Here is a 12817-nt window from a genome sequence, read left to right as displayed (position 1 = left end):
GAATGCAAATGTGTAAATGACAAAATGTAATTAGTTCCTCAAAAAAAAAAAGTTTCAAGAAAATTATCAACAATATATTGGTACATGAAAATTTACAACAGTATTTTTTTTTACTAGAAAAATATACATATTAATTACATATTACTACAATTAATTCCTGAGATAAAACAAATAGTGTACATATCACAGATAGGGCTGCCATCCTGCATACAATCTGCAGAGATTATTTGGATCTCTAGCTTGCTGTATCAATAAATTTACTTGTCCGCTTACACTCAGAGTCATTCCTTCCTCTATTCCTTGGAGCTTCTGTTGCAGTCGCATCAAAGCTCTTTCTGCCAATTTATTTACACCTAAAAAAAAAATACACTTAGTGTAAGAGAAATCCATGAATAAGAAATTTCAGATGATGGATTTTAGAATGGCAGCATAAGTTACCCAACATTATACAATCAGAGAAACCAATAAAATGAGAGAGAAAAAGAACATTTCCTTACCTGTAACCGATTCAGATGATGACTGCCCTTCAAAACGTACTTGAGCCACTGGTAAAGATTTAGCTGCTGGAACAGCCCAGTCATATAAAGGATCATATAGTAGAACTTCAAGTATGGTATGTAGCACATCCTGTGAAGTTCTCATCACTTCAAGTGTTTTCTCACAGCATCTTTTAAGAATTGAAAAAAATTAAAAATTTGTTTTTTAAAAAAAATCAAATTTAAATTTCCAGAACAAACTTTATCCAGAAACAAATTTCTAGAATTCTATTTTTTTTTTTTGTGCTTCACAAAGCATGTCAAAAGTGATTAAAAATTCTATGATTGATTATAGAATTAAAGTATCAGCAAAAAAGGTGAAATTTGTCTATGATAAGAATAATTTTATAAAACATCAGTTCCCAAGAAAAATATTTTTACTAGGTGTACAAGTATGAAATGCGGATTTCAGAAAACAGATGGTGTACCAATGCTGTTTGTGCTATAAAGATTTGACTCTGCGCCATTTTGTTGTGTCATCAACAAGTGTCAGATGCGCACGAGTGATAAATTGAAAAAGTGCGTGCATAGTGTTGTATTGTTCTGTTCAATATGTCGAAAGTTATACTGAACAAAGAGCATTCGCGGACAGCATTAATTTTTTTGTTTTTATTTGAAGAAAACTGCTGCTGAATCATACCGATTACTTCAAGAAGCTTATGGTGAACATGCTCCATCGCAAGATACGTGTGAATGATGGTTTCAGTGTTTCGAAAGTGGCAACTTCGATGTTGCAGAAAAAGAAAATGGAAAACCGCCAAAAAAAAAAAATGATGTGGAATTGGAAGCATTGTTGGACAATGATGATACTACACAGACACAAAAACAACTCGCAGAGCAATTGGGCGTTAGTCAACAAGCTGTTTCCAATCGCAATGCCCCATGACAATGTGAAATGCTCCATCACATACGGCAAAAGCGGTTCGCAACACGTTGGAAGCACTCAGCTGGAAGTTCTACCCTATGCGGCTTACTCACCAGACTTGGCTCCTTCCGATTACCACTTGTTTGCATTGATGGGTCACACACTTTCTGAGCAGCGCTTTGGTTCATACGAAGATGTGAAAAATAGCTCGATGAATAGTTCGCAGCAAAAGGGGAAGATTTTTACTGGCGTGGTATTCACAAATTTCAGGAAAAATGGGGGAAATGTATAACAAGCAATGGAGCATACTTTGAATAAAGCACTTTTTATCATTCTCCCGAATTTAACATGGTTTTTTTAAAAAAAAAAAAATCCACATTTCATACTTGTACACCTGGTATACACATGTACATTTTTATAAATATGTAAAAAAAATTAATTACATAAATTTTCATTTTTATATTGCCCCTAATAAAAAACAATTAGAAAAATTGTGTCTCTTTCCGTTATCTGAGGATGACGTCACTCTCTGCTATCCATACAAGGCTAGGGCATTCACCCGGAAAGTGAAAGGATGTGGGTTCTATTCCCCGCAGGGGCAGTTGAATTTTCGCTATTTCCAAAAATATATCTTCACATCAGCCAGCTGTTAAAAACCTTTGCTCTTTCCATTATACTAAAAGAAATTTATCAATTTGAATGAAAATTTCCCAATAGGATGGTGACTGAAATTCTTGATTTTTGTTACTTTCATATGATATAATAACCAGCTAAGTCTCAGAAAAATTTGACTTTGAAAAGATGGAAGAAATAGCAAAAATCAAGAATTCTACCACAAATAGCTCGGCAAATGTTTATCTTAATGATGTGGGATGAATTTCTTCAGTACAATAAAGCCACAAATTTTACAAACTAATATTTTTTTATTGTCGGAGGGTTATTTTAAATTTTACTAGGTTTAGTTTCCATCCCCCTTAAAAGAAATTAACTTTGCAAACATTTAATTACGTAATTAACATTTAATTACGTTAAACATTAAATTTGACTCACTAAAGTCATGACATGATACTTATTTTCAGAGGAAAATGCTTGACACTGCTAATATGAAGATAAAAAAAGACCTTTTAAAAACCCCCTCAACTCCAACAAATCCCATGCCATCTACAATATCACGAGTCAAACGAAATGGAACTGTCTCAGGAGTAGCCAAAATCCTTCCTTTCTCAAAAGCAATACCTAGAATGCAGAAAAAATATGGAAGTTTCAGGCCAACTAATACATTTCACAATAAATACTCATAGAAAAAAATATTTTATAATGTTCCTTAACTGCTGAGATTGCTATGAATGAGACAAAATTTTAAAAATAAATAATATTCATTAAATAATGATAAAAATGTTGAGGACAGGCTGGCTGTCAATTGCCCGCAGAACTAGTAGGAAATAGAAGTATTTTTCACTACAATGCAATTATCTGACCCTTATTTATATTTGTTATGGGCATCTTTTTCTCAGCTACCTCGCTGGGCATTTTGCCTGTTGTGGTGTTGTATTTGTATTTATCCCGAACTCTTTATTAACATCCCTCAAACTTTTCCTACACAATAGCTTTTTTTTTTTACAATTATTTTATTTTATATTTATTTATACAATTAAATCAGGAAAGGCAACTCATGATACTGCTCTCACATCGTGGCAAAGGAAACTTGCTGAATTTTGAAATTCCCCGGCCCATAAAAATGATTATCATGAAAGGGAGAAAACATATCTGAATGTGTGTGTGTGTGTTTTTCACTCAAAAGATTCCCTTAAGATTCTCTTAATTTTATTGTTTTTCAGAAGCATGTCACACACTGAATACTAAGTTTTCTCAGACTTTATTCACAAAATGCTTGTGAACTGTACTTGTAGGAAAGTCCCAAGATTTAGGTTTTACTGTCTCAATTTTCAGTTATTTTTTTCCTTTTAAGACTGCGTCATCTTACATAAATTTAAATAAAACAAACTATGAATTCATTTTTAGAACTACAAGGGATGTACACTCGCATGAATTTATAGCAAATTCTTTTAAAAATAAAACACAGTAAACCTAAAAATATCCCAGGACCTAAATTTCAAAACTTACCGAAGTCAATATGAACTACTTCAGCCGTGTACCTATCAATCAAAATATTGTTTACATGTCGGTCGCCAAGACCCAGAATGTACCCAACTGTTTATAAGAAAAACAGAAAATATGAATATAAATTCATAAAAAAAGATTTAAAAATTAGAAAAACATAGATAACATAACACATTACAAAATAACATTTTTTAAATATTTGACAAAATATTGTGGATAAAGTTTTACTGGTATTTCAACATTTAGCAATGTGTAAAATGAAAAAAAAAAATATATATATATATATCTATCACGTAAGTTCAAAATTTAATAAATAATGTGTCGAATTCTGTCAATTCTTTACACCTGATTTCAGCACTGAACAAATCATAAGAAATTATTTTGCATGAAATTAAAAAAAAAAATCAACAAAACTTTATTCCATGCACTCGCACACAAACTCATCACGTTCAATGTCTTCTTTTAAAACATTCTGATTGTCATAACAACCACAAACAATATAGTTATCTATATATATAAAATTGATTTTCTGTCTGTCTGTGTGTGTGTGTGTATATATATGTTCTCTATACAAATCTACAATTTTAGATCGATCGTAGCCAAATTTTGCATATATACCAAATGGGACCCGACTTGAACGATAGACTACTTTAAAATTTCGTCAGACCAGGGCAAACGCGACAAATGGGCAAAAAACTGTCGGACAACAATGGTTTATGTGCCTCAACAATCACTTTCCGAACGTTTACTTTGGTTACCGTGGTTCCCTAGCAATGCGTTTCAGACGTGTTTATGCCTTTACAATAGTTTGTCACTTCTTTAATGCTGCCAGTTATGTGTAATAGTTTATGCCTTTATAATGGTTTGCCACATTTTCAATACTCTCAGTAATGAGGCTTTTTGAATAGACGTCATAATCAGCACCAGCATCGCTTTGAGGGTCAAGCGGAAATTTGGTGGGGTTTTCTGTCACATCAATCATTTTAAAAATTGTATTGAATTCTCGATTTTTGAAATATTGATGTCGCTTAGAGATATACGAAGCCCAGAAAATTAAATATGAAGTAATTAGCCGGACCTACTTTTAAGTTGGATATTCATGCAATAACACATTGATTTCAACTTTTTATTTATATCTTCTCAAGCATGAAAATTAACATCTCTGTATTGTCTTTTGATATTCAACTGACTGCATAAATTCATATAGTTTAGGTTGTTTTAAAATCAATTATGGGTCCGTAAAGTACATCGAAGGTATTCCACAGCTTTAATTAAGCATTGTTGGAAGCAGAAATAGATAACTTGAAGTTCGGATAACTTGAGGGGGATCAAAATACCTAGCGCCCCTTAAAAAAAGAAAAAAAATATTTGTGTCTATGTTTCTTTAAATCTAGATTTGTTTATTTCATGAAGTCGCGCAGGAAGTCGCCATATTGGTTAACTTTGACACGGTTTGCATGTCCGTCAAAGAAAGAGGAAGATATCGCATGATCCATAAAGCCTTATTGAAGAAAACCCGGGCAACGGCGGGTATTATAGCTAGTATGTTTATATTTTTATACTCAGAATTAAAATATCAATAAGTGTTTTTTCCATCGATTACATAAAATTCATTATTGCACTCTCCTACATAACTTATTTAAAACACTCACTCTATGGTGAGATGATAAAAGAGGGAAAATATTTTTTTGAAATGAGGCAACTAATTTAAAATAGCTTGATAATGAACATCAACAGCAATTTTCTAGAGCATAAGAACTGATAAGTGTAATGAACATTTGAATATGATGTATGGATAATTAGTAAATCAAGAGCTTATGTATGAAACTACAACAAATTTCCAGTTGCAGAACTTGTTTTCCTCATCCACTCACCATTAAGTCCATGGAAAAAGCCATATGAATCTTATATGCGAATTTACAAACATGCTGCTTACCTTCTTACAGGCTCTTATCTTCCATTCTTTATTGATATTTAATGGACACGACATCCCATGTTGAGAAAACTAATGTATCAGGGGAATTTGAGGTGTTTCACTATTTCAAAACCTGCTCCGTACTTGTCAGAATTTTCCCTGCCACAGAGGTACCATTCTTTGCAGAAAAATGACCCCATAAGCAGATAGCTACTGCGAAAAAATTTAAATTCCTACACCTGAGCAAACATTGAACTAACTTACCAATGAGAAAAATTGAGAATCTATTCGGAATGGGCTATAAAACAGTGTATCCCTGTCTAATTAGCCCTGATGGCTCCAAAGCAGAATGTTTTTTATTGTTCTGCAACGAACCCTCAGATGACTGGAAATGTTCTGTGATAAAAAAAATCCTTCACCATCACCACAGTGGTGGTCAGCTGAAGTTGGTTTTTTGTGGTTTCCAACTTTGAGGAGCAAATGCGAGACGATCTCCTCATTGAAAAGTCTCGCCACAGAGGGCAACAGGCCTATAATGGTAAAACTTCAATCATTACACTTCACACAGTTAGAAAAATTGATTTCAGATGGCAGCACTACACATAGCAAGAATCACATAGAAACAAACTTTAGGTTAGATTCACAACATGTACAATTCATTAGAAGTTCCACAGAGGAATGTGGATGAGATGCATGTGTGGTTTAGTAATAGTAGTAAAAATCCTAGAATTGTGTTTCTACACTTTTGCTTAAAATTTTTGAATATTGTTCTACAGAAACACTGTGGAACTGAATTGTGGCATATTCTGTTTTAGGGCTGATGGCTATAATGCAGTGTTTTCAACTGCCAGCTGTAAGCGATTCAATTTAATTTTTCCTCATTTATTGCTTATCAGTCATGCGTGATCGGGCATTTCACTCACAAAAAAATGGACTCAACCGGACTGGGGACTTCCAAAGGTTGAGAGCCACTACAACCAAACCAGACATGCACCCCATTTATATTCCTCTGCGGAACCTCTAATGCATTGGTGCATGGGGGAATGTGCATGTACATGTGGTGAAACCTGACGTGAAGTTTGTTTCTGTGTAATGCTTGTTATGTGTAGTGCTGCCATCTGCCACCAGTTTTTCTGACTATGAGTGAAGTGTAATGATTAAATAATTTATCGTTGAGAGCTACTGCTATAATGGAACAGAAACTACCAAATTGATTCCTAATAGCACGTGATAATGACAAATGAGGATTTATGATAAGATTCCAAATAGCATGTGATAATGACAAATGAGGATTTATGATAAGATTCCTAATAGCATGTGATAATGACAAATGAGGATTTATGATAAAATTGTTACCTATTGAGCTAGCTGCAACACTCTTGGTGTATGACTGTTGTCTTTCAAACCATGCAGATGGTTCAGGAAAATTCTCCAAGAAAAAGTATCGGAAAACAGGAGGGTAATTTTTGCAAATTTCGTCATATATCTCACGTTTTCTAATTATACTTGAAACATCTGCAATGGACTAAAAAACAATTAAAAAAAAATTACATGGGAAAACTGCCAGGAAATTAATTTTTTCAACAAATTTTCAGCACTTCATTTAATAATTGTGAATGCTTACTATTTTTCTTTTGGTAATCCTATTTGGCTATAAATCCTACACGTTTTCAACTACAAAAAAAAGTTTCATATGTTTCGAAACACAATCTTGGAAGCAGTTTAAGTCAAAGAGATTGTTTCAGAAAAGAAAAAAAAATTTTCTGCTTCTGAGGTGATGGACAGCACCATTTGAAATATTATTTGTAATTGGACGTTTCCTCTAAGACTAACAGCTTGGGAATTAGCTATTGGGGTAACTATAAGGATAAACATCCTGTATGTATTGTATAATTGTATCCATTTGTTTTCTTTGGATTGTATATTTAAACACATTTTTTTTAACATTCTGTAAATGAAGAGTTATCAACAACCATACCCTCATTGTCTTTTGGCACTGGATATTACTCCAAAAATTGGGATAATACTTTTTATGAGCACCACCAGGTGGACTTGGCCCAACCAGGTACTGGGAAAGAACTTGAGTACCAACGCACCACTGTAAAACACCACTTCTACGAGACATTGGAATGACCTGCAGATTATGAATGAAAATTTGTTGTGAGTTGATATAAATTATGAAATAAGCAAAGCATAAAACACTGATGATAACATGGCAACTATAAAAGAAGGGGAAAAACATGATTAAAATTCTTTAAAAATTAAATTTTCTATTCACTCGACAGAAAAACTAAATATCAAACTGGGATGTGATAAAACTGGTATAAAACGATAGCAACTGAATATGAATGCTAGAAGCTTCTCTTGAATCTAACAGCAATTTATTATTTTATTTATAAGTATAAGGATAATATAGAACAACTTTCAACATTCCATAAGCAGTATTAATATATCAAACCTTATAAGTTTTTATATTTAGTTTTCTCTTTTTCGTCTCATTATTTTCCTTGAGAAGATAATTAACAAGACTAAACACTTGTTGCATCACGGCATCTTGACGTAAATCATCTCTACCCTAAAAAAAAGAAAAAAAAAGATTGAATGACACAAAAATACCATACTTGATGGATGCAAAAACAAGTTTATTAAATTACAGTTTTTGTATATAATTTAGCGTTCCAGAAAATTTTAAGCTCTTTTTCAGAATTTGATCATCTTCACTGTGAAAGGTAGTTTTGGCTAATAAAAAAATTTTTCAATCCATTTAATAACTCTTTTTAATTCAAAATTAAAAAGACTGTCTTTTTATGTGGCTATTTTGTTAATCTTCTGGATAAAACTAGAGCAAGGTTTCTTGAAATAAAATTTGCAAGAATTAAGCTATGATGTGTTTGTGATAATTTCCAGTCCATGAAAAGCTTCAGCAATAGTTTCAGAAAGAGTAGTCAATTTGTTTGCTCATTTTCGTCGCACCACAGTCATTTTCTACACACAAGGCTAATTAGACTGGAACTGATAGTTTACTGCTAATTTTGAATGGCAGTGTTGAACAATATTAAGTTTTTGTATCTCTCACCAAGCAGTTAGTGCTCTAATCCAAATAGCAATGCCCTCTGTGATAATTTTGTTCGTGTATGTATTAAAGGCTGATGATGTATCTGAAAGCTAATATGCTTGCTAGCGGATTAAACACACCATAGCAATTTTAAGTGTGATTTAACTGAAAAATACCAATATATTATGTACCTTAACTAGCTGCTCTCTTTGAATACCATCCATGCCAACACACTTGATGACCTTTGGTACAGTTATGCCTCCACACAGACGAAATTCTTTATGAAAGTAATGAATACCTACAACATTTTCATACTTGCAGCTCCTGTCAACCTAAATGTAATAAGTTAAAAATTAATTATAAGAAATAAAATTAGTTATTACTTCCTGATTAAATAGTGGAAATGTAGTTTCTGCTGTTTCATTGCTTTTGTGAATTTGTAATTAAAGTTAAGGCTGTTAATTCTTGAAATTTAGTTTAAAATGGGGGACATTTGTATTATTCCTAGATGGTTAAATTTATCTTTCAAGGAGAGTACAAAGTCATTCACTCATCAGTGGAACCCATACTATTGTGCGTAAAAAAATTATGTTATGAAGATAATGATGCAAGCATTTATAAACGTATACCATTAACCATGAAATACTTCCTAATATAAGGGACTCTTATCCAGCAACTTTTATTTGCCAACATTTTACATCTTCATACTTCTGCAGCTGTGGGTCAAATGAAGCATGAGTTATTCAATCAAACAGCTTATGTGTATCATTCGTAAATATTGGAAAAAAACATTTAACCACCCAGCTCACACAATCTCACCCTTACTGACTTAATTTTTTAAGTGCTGATTTGAAGGGCGAGGTGTACAAAACTGAACTTTGGACAATTGAACAAAAATAAAAGATGCTGTATAGCAATAAATGCAAGACATTAATGTTAACAGTTTGAGAAAATTATTTCTCTAGCTGCCTGAATGAGTAAGAAAGTTAAATTAAAGTGATAAAAAATTAAATCAAATTTTTCAAAAACAAATTTTTATGGATTTTTTTTCACTTTTTTATCAAACAACCTTTGTAGTTCTTTTATCTCCTTGAAAATGGTTTAATGTCACCAACAAAAAATTGGCTTGATTTTTTAAAACACCACAACACAATTCAAAATAATTTTTTCTCTTCAAAATAAATAAAATTAGTAAAGAATTATTTTTACCTTTGTAAGTTCTGTTATAACAGGTATGTTAGAAAGATTACTTATTTTCATGATAGGCTGATCTCCAGGTATTTCCGCTTTGAAAAGAAATTAATAAAATAAAAATAGACTTTAGAGAAGATGAATAAATAATAATTTATTCTAAGTTTAAGTTAATTGAATAATGATTTTTTCTTCTAAGTTTAAGCAGTTATACCAAGTGAGCTAACAAAAAAATGCACAGAATTAACTCTTTAAGCTGCAATGACAAGATGTCTTATGAAATTATTTGAGATTCAATACCATTATCATTACATAATCTTCAGTCATTCAGGGTATATTTTTATATTCAATTCGAATAAAAACTCTGTAATTAGTTAATTACTAAGGGGGAAAATTGCATGAAAAGACTATATTTGAGTACTCATGCATTATCTTTCTGATACAACAAATGCATCCATAACAATATCTGATTCAGAGTGTCTACCACATACAGAAAGATGAATTCTGGAACTTTCCTCTACCTTTTCTTGTCCAACAAAATTAACTGCCAAACTGTTCCATTACAGCCAAGAGAAACGTTCTTAATTATAAATTTATGTGATTTCATTCATTTGTGTGAGTATTGAAAGTCTATTTCAAGAAATTCTACAACATTATGATTTTTAAATAACACTAAAAGAGCTCCAGATTCGAAAAGAGATTCTCTTCTACATCATCATGACAATACTTTAATTTGCATTTAACATCTCAAACAAACCTTAACTAGCTTTTTATATGCATACTGATCAATTTCCCCTTTCCTTTGCGGAACTTGATCAAAAACATCAAATTATGATTTATTTTTTATAAGGAAAAATTTTTTATTTTATGGCTTTTTTTTTTGTGGCATTTCTCTCATTTCTAACTTTTCCATGTTGATAGACACCCTCTCATATGTAGGGAAAGATAAGCTTCTTAATGTAAGCTATAGAACAGACATAATATGGAATTAGATGAATAATTGTATTTATACCCGTTTTCTGCTTAGATCGAACCATGTCATCTGCTGACATATAAGCTAAAGAGATGTAGGCATCACACAAGATTGACATATCCTTCAGTAGTGGGGCAATTTTAGATTTCTTCAATTCAGACACCAGTTTTTTGGCAGCAGAAGTTCTTTCCTGCATAGTGGTTATTTGAATAATAAAAATAATCATATATTTTTATGGTTTTACGAAAATAGATAAAACAACATAGACATGAAAAATATAAAAAGTAAGAAAACTAAAGGTTTAAATTTTTGAGAAACTATCTAAATTCCAACCATTAAACTACAGTAAAAACATTATATACATACTTCAATGAGTGAGTAAAGAATAACTAACTTTACGTAATTCATCATCAGCATTCCCAGCTGAATTACTACAACTCTTTGAATCAGTTGGATCCTTGTCAGCATTACTCATGGATAGAATAACAGGTAATGCATGATGGGGATGATCTACTGCAATATTCTTTATTAGCTGCAGTGAAGATTCAAAGAATGCGAAGATAAGAGTTTTTTTAATGTCAAAGATTGAGATCGACTGTAGTTATCTACATTACAGACATAAAACAAAAATAGTTGAAATTGGAAAATATCAGTATTAAATACAAATATGAACAGGTGTATATATTCAAGCTCAAATACAGTAAAACCTTTTCAAAATATAGAAGTAGCTCGCGCTTTTATGCAGTTTCACCATAACAAAATTTTTAAAAGTTCATTTTAAGAATTTCCATCTGTAAAATTTGGCTTGGAGTTTAATTTTAATCTTGGAAATAGGCTTGCAAATTGAAAATATATAACCAGGGTTGGCAGGTTTTTGACACATGGCAGTTTTTGACGGTTTAAACTGCAGTTTAAACTGTCACGTCAAAAACCCTCTGTCAAAAACCTTTGTCAAATCTGTCAAAAACCTCAAATATTGCTTTTCGATATAAAAATTCCCATTGAAAATGCACACGTTAATTCCATGTAATGTTTAAAGTGACTATGTTATACAAAGAATAAATATTTAATAAGATTCTAAAATAATTTTCTACTCCCGACAGAATTATTTTGGACAATATATGTTTTTTTTTTCTTATAAAATTTGAATAAAGCATAACATGAACATTGAATGGAAAACTGTGGAACGATTTGACATTCCTTGATTCAAGATGATTCTTGACCTTCCAAAATTTCTTCAACTGCTTATATATATGAATTGATATAAACTATCTGCTGTACTCTTTTTACAACAGATAAGTGTTTAAAAAAGTTTATTACATCATGTATGTAATGTTGATTTCTGTTATTATTAAATTATCTAGATAACCACTGATACTTAAAACAATACTCTTATTGCACATAACATTGAAATATATCTAGCGATCAAAATACTAAATTGTAGGACTAAAATGTCATTTAATTTGGCAATGCTAGCTTGTATATGTCAAACTTGGTTTATTCTTACTTTTGCACTATGATATGGTACATTTACTAGTATTTATAATGCAATGGTTTTCCAATTGAAGCTGTATTCAAACATGCAAAACAAATGCTTTGGGTATCAAGTCTTGTCAGCTCTGCTTTGGTTGAAAATAATCTTTAAAGCTCTGTGAATTTATACACCCTGATCTAAGAAATTTTTAGGTGAAAATAAATGAGTTTAGTTAGTGCATTAACAGTGAGTGAAAAATTTTATATGGAATAAAATTTTGGGCAGATCAGAAAATTTAAAATATCAAAATATATATTTTTCCTCAGTAATTATAATTCTGAATATAAAACCCTTTAATTTAAATAAAAGTAAGTATTTTGTTATTTAACATATCTATCAAGTTAACAAAAACTATTTGACATCATTGACAGTAAGATTTTGATAGTTTTAATACCGAGTTAGTTTCTGGGGTCAAAAACCTAACCCTGATGCCCTATCATACATATTTTGAATAAGCAGCTCTAATCCACTTAACAAATTGAACACTGGTAATGAGTAGCTTAGATAAATAAACCATAAAATTATATTTTATATGTTGAAAAATTCAAAAGTGCAAATTATAATTAATATTTTGTTTTAATTATTGTAATAAATTAATGTTTAAAAATAAAACATTGTAATATGCCA

The 12817-nt window shown here is 31.4% G+C and overlaps 1 protein-coding gene across 2 annotated transcripts in view; it reads right to left on the bottom strand.

Annotated features, from left to right (window-relative positions):
- Window positions 1-59: 59 nt before the first annotated feature.
- Window positions 60-12817, bottom strand: part of LOC149076473 (serine-protein kinase ATM-like) — a 98818-nt gene continuing 86060 nt past the window's right edge. For both annotated transcript variants that reach the window (XM_089244045.1, XM_089244043.1), the window contains exons 50-60: window positions 11051-11188; window positions 10696-10846; window positions 9702-9778; window positions 8684-8824; window positions 7896-8012; window positions 7416-7571; window positions 6794-6962; window positions 3526-3612; window positions 2523-2637; window positions 498-667; window positions 60-353 (exon numbers count right to left, since the gene is read on the bottom strand). In XM_089244045.1, coding sequence (XP_089100171.1) covers window positions 184-353; window positions 498-667; window positions 2523-2637; window positions 3526-3612; window positions 6794-6962; window positions 7416-7571; window positions 7896-8012; window positions 8684-8824; window positions 9702-9778; window positions 10696-10846; window positions 11051-11188 — 1491 coding nt within the window. In that variant the 3' untranslated portion in view covers window positions 60-183. The remainder of the gene's footprint in view (window positions 354-497; window positions 668-2522; window positions 2638-3525; window positions 3613-6793; window positions 6963-7415; window positions 7572-7895; window positions 8013-8683; window positions 8825-9701; window positions 9779-10695; window positions 10847-11050; window positions 11189-12817) is intronic.

This window comes from Pholcus phalangioides, unplaced genomic scaffold (genome assembly GCF_987345545.1).
Source record: "Pholcus phalangioides strain wild (caught in Gottingen) unplaced genomic scaffold, Ppha-v1.0 ptg000015l_1, whole genome shotgun sequence".
Lineage (NCBI taxonomy): Eukaryota > Metazoa > Arthropoda > Arachnida > Araneae > Pholcidae > Pholcus > Pholcus phalangioides.
The sequence above is the reverse complement of the archived record's forward strand: the minus strand, read 5'-3'. Positions and strand labels throughout refer to the sequence as shown.